Genomic DNA, 23,554 nt, shown 5'->3' on the forward strand with positions numbered 1-23,554 from the left:
AAATAGGACCTTCCATATTTATATGTTAAAAATATATTTCAAATAAAACCCGGGTTTTATGAGATGCCCTTTCATTTAGATGATAAGGCCTAGTAGAAGTTCGATTCACAATGTAAATCTATACCATTTTATAAAGTTTGCAAATATATGTCATGATAATTTAGTACTTTCTAAATCCGCATTTAGCAATATTAATGACCACTCAAAGACCATCTCACCACAATCATTCATTTATTAAATTGATCATTTATTCACTCAGTCAGTCAGTCAGTCATTGATGGTGGTGGTGTTTTTTTTTTTTCTGGATTAGCTAAATATGGTTATGATGATTATGTCATTCGAATGTTTGTTAATTTTCTATTTTTATTATTTAATAAATTTATGCTTTATCTTATTTGTGGTGGCGGTGATGGCATATTATAGCAAGCCGCATAAGCTGGTGAAAAATTTGCATAATAAATGGATGATAGAGATAATGCCGCTGTATGTAGAGGGTTTTGGCTTCAGCATGTGTGAGAGATACAATGGGGAGGGGAAGTTGGGAACTCTTCAATCGATTTACACTAACACACAACAACACCTCTTATGATACTTCACTATGGCTATTATAGTTCACCTAGAGAATCTCAAGTTGAATGCACAGATCTAGTCCACCTACACCTGGTGGCAATTATCAATCGACTAACCAAAATACCTCCTCCACATTTAGCGAAACATGTTTCACTCCATTAACGTCATACTCATCAACTATCAGTTATTTGATACAAATTTCATATTTAATAGACAGAGGTGTAAGAATTCAAAAGAGATATTTTTCATATGTCATCATCAGGTTGATGTATGTATGTCATGTGATATAGAGAGAAACAAAGGCATTGACTTTTTTCTGGTTATTATTGAAAAAGACGTATTTAGACAAATGAAGAATTGATCATGTTCCATATACTAGGTCATGTTTGTATTTCTAGCTAGAAAAATCGGTGTCATAAACTGCACCGTCTATAATGTGACCAACAAACACCTAGACAGACGGAAGGACATCCAGGCTCTACAGCAATTCAGCTGGTGGTTATGAGTCGAACAGTATAATCAGGGCTTTAGGACCACTTAAACTTATTTCAGCCATTGAACTCTCTGTATATCCTAAACAACTGCCAGAGTATCACACTTTGATCCTTTCCAACCGGGTTTCCAAAAAAAATGGGAATTTTTTTTCATCCTTTCTGAATACTTCTGACTTGACATAGCTATGCCCGTCCATTTGGTGAAATCACGTTAGCTTCCGAAACATAGTATTTTCAGCTTGAAAATTTCTACCAATAATTCTCGTTGCAGCCCCTGGAATTTTTATGTATGAGCAAATGAGGGAAGATAAAGAAAAACAAAACAAATTGCAAGGCTTAGGCCGTGGTCACACCAGGCAAATAAATGTCTGGATACCGTTTTTGGAAAATACACCTATCGTAACGTTATATACCCAATATGAGCCAAAAATATTTACTGGTTTGACTGTGACGAGGAATTATTTTTTAATTTCTGTCAAATATTTGCCCAGTGTGAAGAAGCAAGCTACTTGTCCTAAAAGAGTTTAGGTTGAAGTAGGTGTCAGGTCTGTTGGTTTCGTAGAACACACGAAGAGATGTCTCGTAATGTGAAATGAAATGAAAATTTTGTCAAAATTTTATTTTTATAGAAAATTTTGTCAAAATTTTATTTATATAGAAAATTTTATTAAAATTTTAATTCCATAGAAAATGTTGTCAAAATTTTATTTCCATAAAAATTTTATAGCTATAGAAAATTTTGTCAAAATTTTATTTGTATAGGAAATTTTGTCAAAATTTTATTTCTAAAGAAAATTTTGTCAAAATTTTATTTCTAAAGAAAATTTTGTCAAAATTTTATTTCTGTAGGAAATTTTGTCAAAACTTTATATCCATAGAAAATTTTGTCAAAATTTTATTGCTATAGAGAATTTTGTCAAAATTTTATTTTTATAGAAAATTTTGTCAAAATTTTATTTATATAGAAAATGTTATTAAAATTTTAATTCCATAGAAAATTTTGTCAAAATTTTATTTCTAAAGAAAATTTTGTCAAAATGTTATTATTCTTGTTGTCCTTATTCCCTGATCACTGTCATCATCGATTAGATGATTAATTGACTTTTACCTTTTCAAAATTTCATTTCTATAGAAAATTGTGTCAAAATTTCATTTCTATAGAAAATTGTGTCAATAATTTATTTTTATAGAAAATTTTGTCAAAATTTTATTTATATAGAAAATTTTATTAAAATTTTAATTCCATAGAAAATTTTGTCAAAATTTTATTTGTATAGAAAATTTTGTCAACTTTTTTTCTATAGAAAATTTTGTCTAAATTTTATTTCTATAGAAAATTTTGTCAAAGTTTTATTTCTATAGAAAATTTTGTCAAAATTTTATTTCTATAGAAAATTTTGTCAACTTTTTTTCTATAGAAAATTTAGACAAAATTTTATTTGTATAGGAAATTTTTTCAAAATTTTATTGTTATAGAAATTTTTTTCAAAATTTTATTTCTATAGGAAATTTTATCAACATTTTACTTCTATAGAAAATTTTGTCAAATTTTATTTCTATAGAAAATGTCAAAACTTTATATTCATAGAAAATTTTGTCAAATGTTTATATCTATAGAAAATTTTGTCAAAATTTTATTTATATAGAAAATTTTATTAAAATTTTAATTTCATAGAAAATGTTGACAAAATTTTAATTCCATAGAAAATGTTGTCAAAATTCTATTTCTAAAGAAAATTTTGTCAAAATGTTATTACTCTTGTTGCAGCCTTTGGAATTCGGATCTTAGCTGGTTTCTTTAGGCTGCCACCTGGTCTCTCTAGGCTGCCGTCACCGCTGGAAGGTGGTGGTCTTCCACCCAGCACATCGCTACACTGATATAAAGATATTACCTTCAGAACCGCTGATGTGAGCGCGGTCTTCAATGCCGTCCCTTTTCCCTGATCACTGTCATCATCGATTAGATGATTAATTGACTTTTACCTTTTCAAAATTTCATTTTTATTGAAAATTGTGTCAAAATTTTATTTCTATAGAAAATTTTGTCAACTTTTTTTCTATAGAAAATTTTGTCAAAGTTTTATTTCTATAAAAAATTTTGTCAAAATTTTATTTCTATAGAAAATTGTGTCAAAGTTTTATTTCTATAGAAAATTTTGTCAAACATATATTTCCATAGAAAATTTTGTCAAAATGTTATTTCTATAGACCATTTTGTCAAAATTTTATGTCTATAGATTTTTTTTTCAAAATTTTATTTCTATAGAAAATTTTGTCAAAATTTTATTTCTATAAAAAATTTTATCAAAATTTTATTTCTATAAAAAATTTTATCAAAATTTTATTTCTATAAAAAATTTTATCAAAATTTTTATTTCTATAGAATTTTTTTCAAAATTTTATTTCTATAGACAATTTTGTCAAAATTTTATTTCTATAGAAAATGTTGTCAAATTTTATTTCTATAGAACATTTTGTCAAAATTTTATTTCCATAGAAAATGTTGTCAAAATTTTATTTCTATAGAAAATTTAGTCAAAATTTTATTTTTTATAGAAAATTTTGTCAAAATTTTATTTCTGTTGAAAATTTTGTCAAAAATTTATTTTTATAGAAAATTTTGTCAAAAATTTATTTCTATAGAAAATTTTACCAAAATTTTATTTCTATAGGAAATTTTGTCAAAATTTTGTTTCTGTAGACAATTTTGTCAAAAAATTATTTCTGTAGAAAATTTTATCAACATTTTATTTCTATAGAAAATTTTGTCAAATATTTATTTCTATAGAAATGTTTGTCAAATTTTATTTCTATATTTCAAATTTTTATTTCTATAGAAAATTTTGTTTCTATAGAAAATGTTGTCAACAATTTTATTTCTGTGAAATTTTTTCAAAATTTTGTTTCTGTAGACAATTTTGTCAAAACTTTATTTCTGTAGAAAATTTTGTCAAAATTTTATTTCTATAGGAAATTTGGTCAAATTTTGGTCAAATTTTATTTCTATAGAAAATTGTGTCAAAATTTTATTTCTATAGAAAATTGTGTCAAAATTTTATTTCTATAGAAAATTGTGTCAAAATTTTATTTCTATAGAAAATTTTGTCAAAATTTTATTTCTATAGATTTTTTTTTCAAAATTTTATTTCTATAGAAAATTTTGTTAAAATTTTATTTCTATAGAAAATTTTGTCCAAATTTTATTTCTATAGAAAATTTTATGAAAATTTTATTTCTATAGAAAATTTTATCAAAACTATTTCTATAGGAAATTGTGTCAAAATTTTATTTCTATAGAAAATTGTATCAAAATTTTATTTCTATAGAAAATTTTGTCAAAATTTTATTTCCATAGAAAATTATCAAAATTTTATTTCTATAGACAATTTTGTCAAAATTTTATTTCTATAGAAAATGTTGTCAAATTTTATTTCTATAGAAAATTTTGTCAAAATTTTATTTCTATAGAAAATTGTGTCAAAATTTTATTTCTATAGAACATTTTGTCAAAATTTTATTTCCATAGAAAATGTTGTCAAAATTTTATTTCAATAGACAATTTAGTCAAAATTTTATTTTTTATTGAAAATTTTGTCAAAATTTTATTTCTGTTGAAAATTTTGTCAAAAATTTATTTTTATAGAAAATTTTGTCAAAAATTTATTTCTATAGAAAATTTTACCAAAATTTTATTTCTATAGGAAATTTTGTCAAAATTTTGTTTCTGTAGACAATTTTGTCAAAAAATTATTTCTGTAGAAAATTTTATCAACATTTTATTTCTATAGAAAATTTTGTCAAATATTTATTTCTATAGAAATGTTTGTCAAATTTTATTTCTATATTTCAAAATTTTATTTCTATAGAAAATTTTGTTTCTATAGAAAATGTTGTCAACAATTTTATTTCTGTGAAATTTTTTCAAAATTTTGTTTCTGTAGACAATTTTGTCAAAACTTTATTTCTGTAGAAAGTTTTGTCAAAATTTTATTTCTATAGGAAATTTGGTCAAATTTTGGTCAAATTTTATTTCTATAGAAAATTGTGTCAAAATTTTATTTCTATAGAAAATTGTGTCAAAATTTTATTTCTATAGAAAATTGTGTCAAAATTTTATTTCTATAGAAAATTTTGTCAAAATTTTATTTCTATAGATTTTTTTTTTCAAAATTTTATTTCTATAGAAAATTTTGTCAAAACTATTTCTATAGGAAATTGTGTCAAAATTTTATTTCTATAGAAAATTGTATCAAAATTTTATTTCTATAGAAAATTTTGCCAAATTTTTATTTCTATAGAAAATTTTTAAAATTTTTAATTCTATAGAAATTTTTTTCAAAATTTTTTTCTATAAAAAATTTTGTCAAAATTTTATTTCCATAGAAAAATTTTATCAAAAATTTTATTTCTATAGAAAATTTTGTCAAATTTTGTCCAGGAGCACATTCGAAAAATATGGATACAGTTTTTGGAAAATACTCTTATCGTGAGCTAAAAATGTTGCTGTTGAGGCGTTGAATTATTTTTGGATATCTGTTAAATATTTGCGCAATCCTCTTTATACGAGGGGTATATACTAGCCCTCCGGTAGCCCCTAATATCGTTCAAAAGGTCTTCTTTTTCCCCAATCCCAATATTTAGAACAGCGACGACGTCTTGGACACATGCTTTTCCTATGATTTTCTATTCACATTGCTTCCGTCATCTCAGACCATAGAGAGTGTCTAATAAATGAATGAATCTCATGAACCATAGCTTCGTCACTCGCTGTATGTGATAGCAATCTCAAATTATGGGCCACCTTTGTATATGCCCTCCCATTATCAGTTTCCTTTCTAAAAACCAAAACCAAAAAAAACTACCGACAATCATTATTGAAAATTTTTTCACAAATCTGGCATTCGCCGTATTCCCCAAAGGTCATTCCTCTAACGTTGAGAATGTTTTCATAGCTACATCATTGTGGCGAATGTTTTGATTGTGATTCGCAATCATTTGATTGGTGAGGTGTGAATACCAAAGACGTTGTTGAATTGTGAAAAACTGGTGCCGCTGTGATTCGTCCCATTTTAAATGGTGTGATTTTTCATTCACCAAACAAAATTTCGGTTTTTTGTTTGTTTGTTTTTGGAAATTTCCCAACATCAATGAAATTGCTCTCATTTCTTCTCTGGGTTGATTCTAGACCATAAACGGATGTGAAATTTTTCAATCTCCGCCATTATTGGATAACACTACAGTGTCGCCACCTAACCCCACCCGGGTCGCCGTGTATCTATATGAGGTTGAAGTGCTGCTTGCTGTGGCGGGGCTCTAGCTGTTGCAAAATCGTTGATGATTTCATGTTACATTTCTTGGCTACGAAATTTATTTATTATTGGCCTGCATCACCAAAAGAGTATTGGGCGTTTGTTTGGTGGAACCGACCGACAACAACAACAACACCACCAAGAAAAACAAAATAAAAACAAGAAAGGCCCAAATTTTGTTATTCCAACTCTAGTTATTGCTGCTGCATGTTGGCGTAACTCTTAAGCGTCTTAAAGTCGTTGTAAATGTGTTGGCCGGCCGCAATGATGCAATGGCTGAAATGTTTTTGCCTCTTTGTATTTCTATTAAGCATTTGCTATACCGTCTCGGATGCTAAAGCATTTACCTATAGCCTCAAAACGCATTCAAACATCATGCAGGATAGAACGTCTGAAAACGATGTATTAAGAGATCCGGAAGAGTTTTTAAGGTTGTGAAAATAAAAATATCTAATTTTTAAATTTAAGACATTGTATCCTTGCAATAAAGCCAATGAATTCTTAAAATAAGAATATTTTGCTAATATGAGTTTAAATTTAAAAATGAAAGCAAAATAGAATTGGATTTAAGTTCTTGGGTTTATTACATTCGTTCTTTAACAACTGAGCATTGAAATTTATTTATTTCCTGAAATGAAGACCACAATAGACTAAAAATTAAAATCAAATTTCCTTAAAATAAGAATAATTAATCCTAGACTTGTCATTGCAATTTAAAAAAATGAAACCTCAGATACCCAAAATCTGAAGATACTTTTAAAAGTTAGTTAATATTTTTATTACATTTATATTTTTTATTTAAATACAATTTTCCTCTAATGCCGTGGAAACGTTTATTTATTATTTTTTCCTTTCACATTTACAGTGAGGTCTTAGCTGCCTGGCGTGCCAAAGCAAGATGCAATGTTGTACCTGCCGAACGTACTCAAGAACTATTTCAAGAATTGAGTTTTCATCCAAATGACAAACAAAGTAAGTCATTAATTTTCTTCTCATAATGTGGCGATTTTTTTTCTAATTTCTTCTCCTTCTTCCAGTTAGCGATATGTTACAGACTGCTAAACTATTGGCCCGTAAGGGAAGTCGTCAATCGAATGGTCTAACATTTGGAGAATTTTGTGTTTTGGCAGCTGATTTGAAAAGATTTCGGTAAGCATTATAATAATTCATGCCCATATGATCGAAAAAGATCGGTAAAAGAGTCTATGGCTTATCGGTCGGTATCTTTTAAAAATTACTCATAAATGCCAATAGGCCAGTAATTTCGCAAAGATGATATTATCGATTGTTTACATATGGCAAATCTACCATATCGGCAGTTAACAGGAATTTTCGTAAGAACTTTGCGAATAAAATCGTCAGAACGAAAATTTTCTAGAGGTTCATACCAGAGATATGCACCAAATACTCATGGCTTAGTGAGTATGAGTACTAATATGCATGCTACTCATATAAATCATAGACTATAGACTATATTTTGACAAAATTTTCTATAGGAATAAAATTTTGACAAAATTACCATTTTTTGTTGTAAAATTTTCTCCAATAATTTGTACAATTTTTATGGCTCGAGTGGCAACCGTGCTATGCTGTCCATATATTGGATTTTATATCTATAGAACATTTTCTCAACATTTTATTTCTATAGAAAATTTCGTCACAATTTAATTGCTATAGAAAATTTTTTCAACATTTTATTTCTATAAAAAATTTTGTCAAAATTTTATTTCTATAGAAAATTTTGTCAACATTTTATTTCTATAGAAAATTTTCTCAATTTTATTTCTATAGAACATTTTGTCAAAATTTTATTTCTAAAGAAACAACATTTTATTTCTATAGCAAATGTTGTCAAAATTTTATTTCTATTTTTTTGTCAACATTTTATTTCTATAGAAAATGCTGTGAAAATTTTATTTCTATAGAAAATTTTGTCAAAACTTTATTTCTATAGAAAATTTTGTCGTAATTTTATTTCTATAGAAGAATAGAACATTTTTTCAAAATTTTATTTCTATAGGAAATTTTTCAAAATTTTATTTCTATAAAAAATTTTGTAAAATTTTTATTTCTATAGAAAATTTTGTCAAAATTATTATTTCTGAAGAAAATTTTATCAAAATGTAATTTCTATTGAATATTTTATCAAAATTGTTTTTCTAACGAAAATTTTGTCAAAATTTTATTTCTATCGAAAATTTTGTCAAAATTTTATTTCTATAGAAAATTTTGTCAACATTTTATTTTAATGCCATTTTTGTCAAAGTTTTATTTTCATAGAAAATTTTGTCAAAATTTTATTTCTATAGAAAATTTTGGCAAAATTTAATTTTTATAGAAAATTTTGTCAAAATTTTTTTTCTATAGAACATTTTGTCAAATTTTTATTTCTATAGAACATTTAGTTAAAATTGAATTTCTATAGAAAATTTTGTCAAAATTTGATTTCAGCTTAAAACCATACATTGACTAAACTACAAGTGTAGCTTAACCAACAGAGGAAAACAATGTTTGTCAAATTTATTTGGGCAAAGCCCTATAGACTGCAAGATGGTTGGATAGACGCACGTTTCGGAATTACCACATTCCTCATCAGCATCCTCTACTTGCAGCAAAACTATGAACCAATTATCAGAATAAATTCAGGCAGTTCATTAAACCCAACAATGAACCACACTTGAACCTCCCGAAAAAAGGTTTTGTATGATAGCCGGCTTATGCCGAAATAAATTCAAAACAAACATATCTCTTTTCCTATGCCACTGCCAAATCATCGATTTGATGAGGAATGTGGTAATTCCGAAACGTGCGTCCATCCAACCATCTTGCAGTCTATAGGGCTTTGCCCAAATAAATTTGACAAACATTCTTATCCTCTGTTGGTTAAGCTACACTTGAAGTTTAGTCAATGTATGGTTTTAAGCTGCAATAAAAACAACAACAATGTTTAAAGAACAAAACCAACAATAACAAAACAAAAAGAAATGAAAATTTAATTTATATAGAAAATTTTGTCAAATTTTTATTTCTATAGAAAATTTCGTCAAAATTTTATTTCTGTAGGAAATTTTGTAAAAATTTTACTTCTACAGAAAATTTTTTAAAAATTTTATTTCTATAGAAAATTTTTTCAAAATTTTATTTCTACAGAAAATTTTGTCAAAATTTTTTTTCTATAGAATATTTTGTCAAAATTTTATTTCTATAAAAAAATTTTGTAAAAATTTTATTTCTATCGAAAATTTTATCAAATTTTTATTTCTATAGAAAATTTTGTCAACATTTTATTTCTATAGAAAATTTCGTCAAAATTTTATTTCTATAGAACATTTTGTCAAAATTTTATTTCTAAAGAAAATTTTGTCAAAATTTTATTTCTATGGAAAGTTTTATCAAAATTTTATTTCTATAGAAAATTTTGTCAAAGTTTAATTTCTATAGAAAATTTTGTCAAAATTTTATTTCTATAGTAAATTTTCTCAAAATTTTATTTCTATAGTAAATTTTATGAAAAATTTTATTTCTAAAGAAAATTTTGTCAAAATTTTATTTCTAAAGAAAATTTTTTAAAAGTTTATTTCTACAAAAAATGTTGTCAAAATTTTATTTCTAATGAAAATTTTGTCAAAATTTTATTTCTAATAAAAATTGTGTCAAAATTTTATTTCTATCGAAACTTTTATCAAGATTTTATTTCTTTCGTTTTGTTTGTTATTGTTGGCTTCTCTTAATCGTTATTGTTGTTTTTTTGATCTCAGCGTAAAGCCATGCATTGACTAAACTACAAGTGTAGCTTAAACCTATAGAAAATTTTGTCAAAATTTTATTTCTAAAGAAAATTTGGCAAAATTGTATTTCTATAAAAAATTTTGTCAAATTTTTATTTCTATAGAAAATTTTGTCAAAATTATTATTTATGAAGAAAATTTTATCAAAATTATTTTTATAAAGAAAATTTTGTCAAAATGTTATTTCTATAGAAAATTTTGTTAAAATTTTATTTATATAGAAAACATTTTCAACATTTTATTTCTATAGAAAATGTTGTCAACATTTTATTTGTATAGATAGTTTTGTCAAAATTTTATTTCTCAGAAAATTTTGTCAAAATTTTATTCTAAAGAAAATTTTGTCAAATTTTTATGTCTAAAGAAAATTTTGTCAAATTTTTATTTCTATAGAAAATTTAGCCAAAATTTTATTTCTATAGAAAATTTTGTCAAATTTTTATTTCTGTAGAAAATGTCGTAAAAAATTTATTTTTGTCAAAATTTGATTTCTATAGGAAAGTTTGTCAAAATTTTATTTTAATAGAAAATTGTGTCAACATTTCATTTCTTTAGCAAATGTTGTCAAAATTTTATTTATATAGAAAATTGTGCCAAAATGTTATTTCTATAGAAAATTTGATCAATTTCGTTGCTAAAGAAAATTTTGTCAAAATTTTATTTCTATAGAAAATTTCGTCAAAATTTTATTTCTATAGGAAACTGTGTCAAACATTGATTTCTTCAGAAAATTTGGGAAGTACCTCTTAGTGGAAGGAGGAATATTTTGAAAAATCTACCAAAACGTCTTTATTCTCTGCAATGCATTCGGTTAGAGCATTTTGTATCACTGACGTCGGTATGCTTGCAAAGACGGCATTACCTCCAATGACATGTATTCTTTAAAGTAATGCTAGAATATGCCTGAAAATAAATCATTTTCGATGAAATCTATCTGCAAAATTACAAGGCAATCGGAGTTTTTGCTTATGTATTTACACCTAATCGAGCTATTAACGAACTAAGTTCTCTCCAATTATCATTTAAATGCTACCACATTAGTCAAGATCTGTTACAGATTTCCCAAAATAGCTCCCTTATGATTTTACTCATTAATTGATATAATTATTTCTTGCTTTATTATAATGGTGTTTTCATTTCTATTTTTATATAGAACATCTTCATTTGGTTCAACATCGCCCGGGTTTTGTGACAAATCCCACATACTTAGCTCTTTGCATGATGATAGCTTTGGTGGAGGAGCTGCTGCTGCTGCTACTGCTACTGATAATGAGCACAAAACGAAAAAGCCAGATAGCAACAATCCCAGCAACAGTACAGCAACAACAAATTTAAATTGCACTTTCCCAGGAAGTGAATTGCGTAGCACAAAATCTTTAAGTAGTGTGGAAGATTGCAAAAAACAAGAACAAAAACCGGCAGAAACAACTTCCGCTCCCGTAGAGGTATTCTTGGGAGGATCCTGTAATCCTACTACTTGGAGAGCTGATGTAGCCATACCTGCCCTTAAAGAATCCGGCATTTCATTTTATAATCCAGTAAGTCAAGTAGTCATTAAACAGAATCGAAGGGTCCTAATTAATAGCATTTGAAATTCCAGCAAGTTTCCGATTGGACGCCAGATCTCATAGAACTTGAGCATCGTGCTAAGGAGAAAGCGCGAGTGTTATTCTTTGTTATGGATTCAGAAACACGCGCGTCTGCTGGTGCCATTGAGGCGGCACATATAGCGGGTCAAAACTGCAAGCAGCTGGTGCTGGTCCTGCATCCTTACAGGCCTAACCAAAGTATACTCAATGAACATATATCTCCACAGTAAGTTTTCTTGGAATTTATTTGCGATCATTTAAAATGACTTTTTTCCTTCGTTTTTATTCCAGAGAGTATATTGATCTAACGCGCAATCAATTAATCTTACGCGAATTGGTTACCCGTCGTGGTTTACCAGTGCTCAATAATATACCATCAGGTCTGCAGCGTACCAAGGAAATTCTAGCAGGTTTTAGAGATCCTCCATCAAACATAGCTTCAATTTTAGTGTAAGTATAAGATAAACAAAATACGATCAACAAATGGGGGGTTCAGATGGAAAGATGAAGCAGGATTAGGTTAGGTTAGGATGTAGAGGATGACATAAATTTTTGTGGTGAATTGATGTCCACTTAGACCACCATAGGTACATTGTGATTCCTCGTTGTAATCTTTTCAGCTTCTTTCTCCCGATGTGGTCCCCATAAAAGTAATCTCAGAACTTCCACTTGCCCGTCTTCTATAAAAGAAATCTGAGAACAACCAACCAGGGGCCCTGATGAAGGAATTCTTCTCTGTTCATTGACATCAAAATTTTGCAGTTTCTTTCGTCCCATATCAACTTGGTTTGCTCGTAACCTTCCGAAGAGACCCAACGTCTTCGTCATAGTTCATCATATTTGACTTCTATTCTGTAAAGATAAGAAGTGGAGGAAAAATGTTCGCTAGGATATTATTCGTTCCACGATCACCCTCCTTAGGCAGCACATCCGCCTCCTCATTCTACAGTGCACAGGTACCCAGCACAGAATTATATTATTCTGTTCAGTAAGAACCTTGAGTTCTCTACCACAGCGCCTGACTATATTACACCTTATGTCAGCACTACATAAGGGTTTTATAGCTGTTTGACTGTCTATGACGAAGCTAATAACGCTTCTGAATAACGGCCTTATCAACAGCGACTCAGAAGGTTTTGTGATCGCAGAAATCTCCCCCTGAAAAATACTGCAATCACTATCCAGCGTGTACGACTCTCGTATTCCTAGTTCACTGCCATAAATGCCGCTGCCCATTCCTTCATCCATCTTTGATCCGTCCGTATACATATTCAGAATTCCGAAGGGTATCCACCTGTCTCGCCAGTCCTCCATATACCATGTAATATGCGCCAGATTGTGATGATAAACATGATCAGTGGCCATATGGTCCGTCTCTCTATAATACCCGGCAAGTAACATATTTCAGTATGCGTGCAGGCAGTACTCTCCAGCGTGTCCAAGCTCTTAAGTCTTATGAGTGTCATCCCCTCTGGTTTCCTTACGTGTAAATCGAGTGGGCAAACTCCCATCAGTACCTCCAAAGCCGCATTGGCTGTGGCAGGGTTATTAGGAAAGGTATGTATCATAGAAATTTCGGCCAAAATTCCAAATTGATCAAATGTGCTGTTTAGTTTGTAGTGTCCTCCGTTTCATGTACGTAGTTAGACAGAGTTGTAGATTACTTTCTACTCCTATGAAGGTTAGGTGGCAGCCCTATGTATCAGGCTCACTTAGACTATTCAGTCCATTGTGATACCACATTGGTGAACTTCTCTCTGATCACTGAGTGCTGCCCAATTCTATGTTAAGCTCAATGAGAAGGGACCTCCTTTTTATAGCCGAGTCCAACCGGCGTTCCACATTGCAGTGAAACCACTTAGAGAAGCTTTGAAACTCTCAGAAATGTCACCAGCATTACAGAGGTGGGATAATCCACCGCTGAAAAACTTTTTGGTGTTCGGTCGAATCTAGAATCGAACCCATGACCTTGTGTATGCAAGCCGGGCAAGCTAACAATTGCACCACGGTGACTCCCTTCTCCTATATAAAGAACGTCCCAGAGAATTGAGTAGTATTCAGTAACAATCTAAAGATGAGCTTCCACAATGATCCAGACAACTGTGCAGGATAATGAGTAAAGTGCATAACTAGTGTGTCAATACGAAGCAAGCCGCATAAGCTAGAGTATTAAAGGTCTTTTTGGCGGACATATGTGCATTTCTACTGTCCAATAACTTCCTTATCTTGCGTGTTTCATGAAAACACGTATCGAGAGTTTATGCTTCAGTCATCTTCCTCCATGTTGCAGATGCCACATATGTCCGTCTCACGTATCTTCTATCTATGGAGATAGTTACCGAAATTCCAATGACAACTATGCTCCGGGCAAAGATGAAAATTCACCTCACCATGAGTTTTTTATCCAACTCCTTATGTTCGGAATAAGTTGGTGGGTCCATCTACCTTTGTTATCTGCATCCCATCTCCTTTGACATTTCTTCAGTAATCTTTTGTGAGCTTTCATTTTTATGCTTCTTTTCTTCTGCTCCTGGTTGAGCAATAGTGTTCAGAATTGATGCTTGTTCGTTAAATATCTCAGAACTTTCCGTTATCATCAAATCCATGTATGGATGGATTCCAGCAAGGACCGTTGATGCGTTGATGTTGAGCTTATATGGTAAGCTCATATCACTCGGAGAGTACATGTATAGATTAGGTTATGGAGGATGGCACCAAATCCGTACAAAGGAAAATGGTGTCCATTTCGACCATGTTGGTCCATTGTGATTCCTCATAGTTGTTTATTTCCTCCTCGTCATCTATCTTCCTCTTCTAGGATCAGTCACATCTGTTTTGGGTTTTCGAAAAGAAAACGGTTTTCAAGTTAGGTCTTCCAACCAGAAGCATTGATAAAGGCGAGTATAGTCCCTCAATAATATCGAGAAAGAAAAAGGAACCCAATATCTTGTTTTTTCTAAATGATAATGCCGGATACTGACACAGAAAGTGGTAAGAGTCTTCCGTAGCCTCCGGATCCAGGCACCACCTACCACAAATATCGTCAGTCATTAAGCCAATCCTTACCATGTGCTTCCCAAGTGTGTTGTGTCCTGTTATGATGCCATTTAACGGACGCAGTTTCTCCCTATGCGTCGCCATTAGAAATGCAGAGTTTAGGTTCATGGTCGCAGGTTTGTGTGCTTTAGACGGATCTAGTGCAGCTAACATTCGTTTTCCAAGCGTGGCCAGATATTCTATAAAAGACGCTAAATTTGCTTGTATATCCTCAGCATAGTCTCCTTATTCGTGTTATTAGCTAATGCCGTCAGGATCTTGCATCTGTCCGTTACATTTTAGGCAACCTGTTCTCTGTTTTGCTACAGTCTAACCCGATAACTAATGTCACACCAAGAATGTTGGGGTTTATAGGCGGCGCTAAATTGATTTGTAGATCCTTTGAATCCTCTATTTATCTTTGCACTACACGCTTTCAGCCAATGCCTTATGGAGCTGGCATTTGTTCTTTACACTTTCTGCAACCAGGATATCGAACTACTCCCACGAACCTGGGGTCTCTGAGTTTAGAACAGATAACACAAAAGCGAGTACGACGTAATTCGTAGATCCTTAGTGCAGGCTTCCTATCCTTACCCATAAAGCTATCAGTTGATACTTTTTGGAAGTTTTTATACCATCCTAGGTTTTGGGCAGTCAGTTTGGTATGTTTACCAAAGCCAAACAGAGTCATTGCCATAATCTTGGGGTTCTTGATAGTGTATCACCTCAATACAGCATTATTAAATTCTATATTCCCTTGTTTATTTCATTCCAGTGTAATACGTGGTGCTTTTGACCGTGTCAATCCCGTGTATGATCTTATCACTGTTGAACAGTGTCAACGTGCTCTCTTGTATTTGGGCTATGCCCCAAGTTTAGTTAATTTGGATAATTTACAAAAAATCATTGCTGCTCAACGTGAAGCTCTACAGGCTTTGAATAATGACAGCCATGAGAAACGTAATAGCAGCAGTAACAACAGCAGCAGCAATAGTACAAACTTTAGTGATAATTCATCCTCATCCTCTACATGTGCTCAAAATTCAAATGCCGCAGGTGGCAATTCATCATCGCAAGGCGATCAAATTGATTTTAATCTCTTCTGTGTAATATCGGCCTATCTATCGGTTTTACAACAGGAAATACATGAGAGTGGTTGCATATCACCCATCAAGGGCACCAATGTCCCGCCACCGCCAGTATATCTCTCAAATTTACAGGGTAAGTATTTGATATTAATATAAAAACGATGCAAAGATGTTTTGGTCCTTCGAGCTCAGGCCTTGCCACATCAAATCGAAGGACCAAAAGGAAGCTCATATCCTAGCATTTTGAAATTATTTTAATACTATTCCGCATCTAATCATTTGCTGTTTTTCGGTATTTTTTCCAGGTGAAGATTCATTTGCCATCACCTATTTTACTAGCAAAAATATTTCACGCACCTCCAGCAATACCAGCGTCCCCAGCAGTGAAGAACGTCTACCGAATTCTCATGATTTCCTAACACGCAGTCGAGATAGTGGCACATCTTCACCACAGCCTTCAGAACCTTTGCGATCTCGCTCTCAAGCTCAAGTTGGTAAATCCAAACCTCATGTATTGGTCAATGTGGAGACAATTGAGACAACAGAGGTTACCACTACACAAACCATACAACCACAATCGCCAGCTGTAGCCGCTGCGGTTATAGCAGGTCAAATCCCATTGCAAGTAGATAATGCCACACAAACTGTTGGATCTCATGAGGAAGAAAGTGACTCCAATGATTCGGTATTCTCTAGCAGTAGTTCAATCAATTCCATTAACTGTTGTGACCCCCTAATGGGTTATACAACAGCTCCAGATTTTCGTGAGGTCTATTTGGGAGGAAGTTGTTATCTAAGGACCAAGTGGCGTCAAGACTTGGCCATACCCTATTTGAAATCAAAAGGCATTTCCTTTCATTTACCCGCTTTGCATGAGAGTCTAAATCCCAGTATGTTGGATTTACCTGAGAAACCAGTGGCAGAAGAAGATGATAATAACAAATCATCGGGGCCTAATTGGAGAGTGCGTAGTAGACAGCCAACATCTACGGCTGCCAACTTTATGCGCACCAGGCGGAAATGCCGTACCAATAGCGGGGCCAAGACCAACGAAGAAACACTGGAGGAAGTAACCATAGCTGAGGAATCTCTGAGTTGGACATTGTCACCAGTACGTACGAATCTCTTCAATCCTTTATTGTTGGACTCAAGTCGAGTTCTGTTGTTTGTTATCACCAATGAAACACGCTCTCTTGCGCCCATGACATTGGCAGCTCATTGTATTGGCCTTATGTACAATGTGGTATTGGCCGTTCAAATGTTACCCGATGATTGTGTTATCGGCAATGAAAAGGTAAGAGTGTGCTGAAAGCTCTGAGAAAGAAAAAAATCTTTAGCATTTTTCTATTTTAATTTTAGCTCACTCCTACCGCCATCAAGGATTACAATCGTGGCCGTTCCTATTTAATTGATTTGGCCAAACGTCAAGGTGTTCCCGTGTTCAGTGATATTAAGGCAGCTCTGGAATGTACTGTGGAGAAAATCCAATCTTACAATACAAGACGTTACGAATAATGAGTGGGTGGGTGGCTTGGATGGGTCATTTAGACAAATCAAGATGACTTGTGGCGAAAAAACCCAGCTTCACATTTTTTAAATTATGGATTTTATTTTCTATTTTGTACATATATTAGTTAAGATCACAAATTACAAAATCTTTTTAAGCTCCACTCCTCTCTTCGAAAGTCCCTAAATTCATAGATTATTTCTTAAATTAAGGCTTTCTATATTATTTGTATTCTTAATCTTGACGCAAAGTTCAATTGAAGCTTCCTTCTTCCAGCCTATTTCTCTATCCTCCCTTATAAAATTGACAAGAATGTATAGTAAAGTTTTAGTTAAATTTAGGAAATGCTAATAATGTTTAAGACCGACAACATTCAAATTCAATGCATTAACATAAGAATAATAAATAACTATAATAATAATAATAAAGAAAATAATAATTTAATCCTAAAAATATGCTATGAATATTTTTTCGATTCTCAATGACCTTCAATATTGAAGAGTAATGCCTCGTTCATACTAAATACAATTTTATTCGTTTAAAAATAGGCTTGTTTTCTTTTAGTAATGGATGTACCATTTGCATTAGCTGTTTAAAGCTGATGCCGTTATTGCACATGTTTTGGACATGTCCTGGATAAAGGAGTAGTCAGTTTTCTTTTAGTCCGTCACGGCTTGGGTATCCAATTCTAAAAGAAGCCTAATGTTGCTACTCAACAAATCCTAACCCAATAGGGTATGGGTTAGGTTAGGTTATGGAGGCTGACACGAATCCGAACTTGCGGGTTTGTGTCCACTTAGGCCATAGTTGGTCCATTGCGATACCTCTAAGTTCTTTCCATCTTCCTCCTCGTGTCCGTCTACTTCCGGCCGGAATGAGTCTATCGTATGATAATGTATCCTTTGGACGCGCCTAGTTCCTCCACCCCGAAGACTTGATGAAGACGAGGATATTCCTCATACTGCATACTCGCAAGTCGGTCATAGTCTGAAAGAAATAAGAGCCCAGTATCTTGTTTCTTCTGAAAGATAGTCCTGGACACTGGCACAGGAAGTGAAAAGAATCTTCCGTAGCATCGGGGTCCAGACACCACCTACAAATGTCATCATACGCTAGACCTATCCTTACTATGTGTTTTCCCAAGGTGTTGTGTCCCGTTATGATACCTATCATAGACCTTACATCCTCTCTCTGCAATGACATCAAGACTTCAGAGTTCCTAATATTATTTTCGTCCCATATCAGTTTGGTTTGTTCACAGCCAATAGAAGAAGCCCATCGTCTCTTCCATAAATCTTCATATTTGCTGTTGATCCTGTAAATAAACAAAGAGAGCGGAGGAAAAACGTCCGAAATGACGTTTTCCGTACCACCTGCGCCTTTCTTAGCCAGTATATCTGCCTCTTCATTCCCAGCTATACCATATTGTCCAGGTACCCAGCACAGAGTTACATTATGCTGTTCAGTGAGAACCCTAAGCTCTACGACAGCGGCTGACCACCTTTGACCTTATGTTCGTACTGCTCAGGGCCTTTATAGCTGCCTGACTATCGATGAAAATGCTGATATCGCATCTAAATAACGGCCTCATCGATATAAGTTCAGCAGCTTTTGTAATAGCAAATATCTCGGCCTGGAAAATGCTGCATTGTTCGTCCAACTTAAAGGACTCCTTAAGTTCTAACTCCTTGCAGTATATTCCGCTGCCTACACCCTTAGTCATTTTTGAGCCGTCAGTATAGATGTTGAGATTCCCAAAGTGTATCCTGTTTTCGTATGTCAGGGTATAATAACTTTGATCTGCCAAAAAATGTGCCTACCAGAATATTGACTTTAGACCCCATAAAATATATACCGATTGACTCAGCATCACCTCCTGAGTCGATCTAGTGCTTGGTATCCGTCTGTCCGTCCGTCCATGTATTTGTTGTTCGCAGAATTCCGATCGCAATTATTAACTGATTTTGATAATATTTGCTATGTTGCGTTTTTTTTTTGGTTCGAGGACGAACGCTATTGAATTTTGAAAAAAACGGATCAAATTTAGATATAGCTCCCATATATATGTATCGCCGATTTCGATAAATGGGGTCAGATTGCGTTCATTTACTATCCGATCGGCGTCAAATTTGCCACAAAGTAATCCAATAGACCACCCCTTAAGTGTGTCAAATTTCATCGAAATAGGGTCAGAATTAGATATAGCTCCCATATATATGTATCGCCCGATTTTCGCAAATTTGGCCAGTAGTCCCTTATTTATCAACCGATTTGACTCAAAGTTGGCAATCGGTTCAGATTTAGCTATAGCTCCCATATATACATATTTTTCGCCCAATTTTCAAAAATTTGCCCCTTAACATATGCTCGGTTTTTTTAACCAAAATTTTAAATTAATAGACTAAAAGTATACATACATGAACTATAATTGGAGATCAAATACTAGAATTTTCGTAAGAAAGTCGAAACCAATTTTCCATAGTTTTCAAAAAAGTCTAAAAGACTGACTAGGTTAGGTTAGGTGGCAGCCCGATGTATCAGGCTCACTTAGATTATTCAGTCCATTGTGATACCACATTGGTGAACTTTCCTCTTATCACTGAGTGCTGCTCGATTCCATATTAAGCTGAATAACAAGGGACCTTATTTTTATAGCTGAGTCCGAAAGGCGTTCCACATTGCAGTGAAACCACTTAGAGAAGCTTTGAAACGCACAAAAATATCACCAGCATTACTGAGGTGGGATAATCCACCGCTGAAAAACTTTTTGGTGTTCGGTCGAAGCAGGGATCGAACACACGACTTGTGTATGCAAGGCGGACATGCTAACCATTGCACCACGCTGGCTAGACTTTAAATTAAAATCGGCTAATGCCCTGGGACGGAGCAAAATATAAGTAAAACAAGTATATACGGCCGTAAGTTCGGCCAGGCCGAATCTTATGTGCCCTCCATCATGGATTGCGTAGAAACTTCTACGAAAGACTGTCGTCCACAAATTTCAACTCACTCGGATGAAATTTGCTCCTCCAAGTGGCTCCAAAACCAAATGTCGGGATCGGTTTATGTGGGGGCTATAAATGATTATGAACTGATATGGACCACTGTTGGCATGGTTGTTAAATATCATATACTACCACCACGTACCAAATTTCGACCAGATCGGATGAATTTTGCTTCTCTAAAAGGCACCGGAGGTCAAATCTGGCGATCGTTTTATATGGGAGGTATATATAATTATGGACTGATAGGAACAAATTCCTGCATGGTTGTTGGATACCATATACTAACATCACGTACCAAATTTCAACCGATTGGGAAGAATTTTGCTCTTCCAAGGTGCTCCGGAGGTCAAATCTGGGGATCGGTTTATATGGGACCTATATATAATTATGGACCGATATCGACCAATTTTTGCATGGATGTTTGAGGCCATATATTAACATCACGTACCAAATTTCAACTGAATCAGATGAATTTTGGTCTTCCAAGAGGCTCCGGAGGACAAATCGGGGGATCGGTTTATATGGGGGCTATATATAATTATGGACCGATGTGAACCAATTTTTGCATGGGTATTAGAGACCATATACTAACACAATATACCAAATTTCAGCCGGATCGGATGAAATTTGCTTCTCTTAGAAGCCTCGCAAGCCAAATTTGGGGGTCCGTTTATATGGGGGCTATACGTAAAAGTGGACCGATATGGTCCATTTGCAATACCATCCGACCTACATCAATAACAACTACTTGTGTCAAGTTTCAAGTCGATAGCTTGTTTCGTTCGGAAGTTAGCGTGATTTCAACAGACGGACGGACATGCTCAGATCGACTCAGAATTTCACCACGACCCAGAATATATATACTTTATGGGGTCTTCGATCAATATTTCGAAGTGTTACAAACGGAATGACAAAGTTAATATACCCCCCATCCTATGGTGGAGGGTATAAAAATATTGGGTATATTTAATTCTAAAACCATTTTTATGAAATTTCGCAAAAGTATATTTATGATTTATCGGTTGATAGATATGTATTAGAGGTATAGGAAAATTTCAGTCATTAATACAAATTTTCGACTTAGCACTGGCTGGATTTTACAAGGAAATGGAAGCACTTTCTAAATCTAATCTAAAGATTTTGACCAAATTTGGCAGACATTGTTAGAACGTTAATTGTACTCCCTGTGCAAAATTTTCGGAGTGAAACTTTGGATTCTGTGGTCATATGAGTTTAAATCGGGCGAAAGATATATGATATACGATATCGTATATGGAAGATTCATATAAATCTGACCCTATTTTTACCAAATTTGGCATGCATTGAAAAATGTTTGTTCTACTCCATGTGCAAAATTTACAGCAAATTAGGGTAAAGCTCTGTTTTCTGAGCCATACAAGAAAGATATATATGTGAGATATATCTAAATCTGAACCGATTAATATGGTTCTATTCATTAGCGTAGCTAGACAATTTTCCTAGGGGGAGCTGCTATAGCCCCCCCAGCTAAAACTTTATAGACTGAACTTATATGTTCAACTAATGTTTTATTTCATAAAATTGAATAAAAAATAGACATCAAAATAACTCGAGAATCAATTTATAATAAAGCAACTAAAAGTACCCTACGGGAAATTGGACCTGACGGACCTATCACAGAACTAGTACCTGTGCTCCAGTTAGTTGCAATTTTCGCATTTAGTGAAATAAAATTATCAGAATAACCTTTTGTGCGATATATCAAAAAAAAATTCATTTCGGGTTCGATTAGGAGCCCAAATTGAAAGAGATTTCTAAGAGATTGTCCGAGACTGGTTCCTGAGGACCTGTTTATGGGTTGCTCCTGCTAAATTGTCCCAGGACGTGTCCTTTGGGGTGAGTCCAAGACGCGTCCTAAAATGTAAGTTTACTCCGTCAATGACAAACCCATGTTAAGGTGGACGGTCCCTTCCATACGCTTTGATCAGAACTGGGACTGGTCCATACACACCAGGGACTAGTCCTGTACCAGTTCTGTGGTTGATCCATTTCCCGTAGGGTAGTTCCACACTTTTCCCAGCAAAAAATTGGGAGTTGTTCTAAAGGCACAACTTTAAAAGCACTTCCAAAAATGTCCTCACAAAAAAGTTAACTATTTTAACTACACAGGAAGTTTTTTTACTTGCATTAAAAAATCATAAAAAAGTATAAAAATTATTTATTTTGGAAAATATCACAAAATTTTTAATTCACATTCAAAACACTGAATTCAGATCACACCTTAAGAAGTGATGCAAATTCATTGCAACGGTTGTTGAAACGGTGGACATTCGTTCTATGACAAGTTCATATTACATTCATCGCTTCTCCGCCAATTTTGTACCACTTCCAGACCCAAAAAGAACATTTTCACTTCTTTTTGGCGACGCTTTTTTGCAGCATTATTAAGATATTAATTTATGAAAGAATAGTTCTAATATAAATTACTATTTTTTATTCAACTAAATCATAAGTTCAACCACAGCTTTATTTCATAAATATAAGACTTCTACCACAACCCAAGTAATTCGATTGTGCATGAAAGTCTTTAGTGGAACTTTGTGCGTTGTACGAGTATACACTTGTTTAATTTTTATAAAAATGTAAAATCGTAAATAGGTTTTCAAATTCTGGGGGGGGGGGGGGTGGGCTAAAATTTTTCTTCCTACGCTTATGGTTCTATTCTGACCCATATTACATGTTTGTGATTAATTTGAAGTCGATTGGAATAAAACTGCGACCCAAAATTTGATCACAAAAATGTGTTCGCAGCAGATAGATGTGACTAGATGGGCTCAGGGACCGGCCCTGAGCATTATTGCCAAAGACACCATGTTTCTATCTCTTTGTGTTGGAGCAATACCTCTTTCCTTATACGAAAAAAAAAAAAACAATATTATTAAGCTTAGTCTCCAAGGAATATTTTTTCCCTGGACGTAATAAATATAAGGACATGAAAAAATTGTTTTAGGATAATATTGTATTCATTGGAGAAATTATGATATTTTATTTAGTGTAATTTTCATGTAGCTCAGTGAGGCTTTAAGATAGGCTTACTACAGATACGACGTTGCCAATTTGGCTTTTTCCGCGATAGATCTGGGTATTTTAAGTGTTTTGGTTGTGAAAAATCCATTTAGCGGTTTT

The 23,554-nt window shown here is 32.8% G+C and overlaps 1 protein-coding gene across 8 annotated transcripts in view; it reads left to right on the forward strand.

The window, feature by feature from the left end:
• The window catches only part of raw (NDT-like domain-containing protein raw), an 87,411-nt gene extending 69,574 nt beyond the window's left edge, over positions 1–17,837 (forward strand). For 7 of the 8 annotated variants that reach the window (XM_075293244.1, XM_075293242.1, XM_075293248.1 and 4 more), the window contains 8 exons: positions 7,239–7,345; positions 7,411–7,522; positions 11,315–11,699; positions 11,762–11,976; positions 12,042–12,200; positions 15,565–16,010; positions 16,183–17,171; positions 17,237–17,837. In XM_075293244.1, the coding sequence (XP_075149359.1) occupies positions 7,239–7,345; positions 7,411–7,522; positions 11,315–11,699; positions 11,762–11,976; positions 12,042–12,200; positions 15,565–16,010; positions 16,183–17,171; positions 17,237–17,392 (2,569 nt within the window). In that variant the 3' untranslated portion in view covers positions 17,393–17,837. Of the gene's footprint in view, positions 1–6,077; positions 6,805–7,238; positions 7,346–7,410; positions 7,523–11,314; positions 11,700–11,761; positions 11,977–12,041; positions 12,201–15,564; positions 16,011–16,182; positions 17,172–17,236 lie in introns of those variants that run through there. The other variant, XM_075293245.1, reaches the window with a different exon arrangement.
• The last annotated feature ends 5,717 nt before the right edge of the window (positions 17,838–23,554 follow it).

This window comes from Haematobia irritans, chromosome 2, assembly GCF_050003625.1.
Source record: "Haematobia irritans isolate KBUSLIRL chromosome 2, ASM5000362v1, whole genome shotgun sequence".
In the NCBI taxonomy this organism is placed as follows: Eukaryota; Metazoa; Arthropoda; class Insecta; order Diptera; family Muscidae; genus Haematobia; species Haematobia irritans.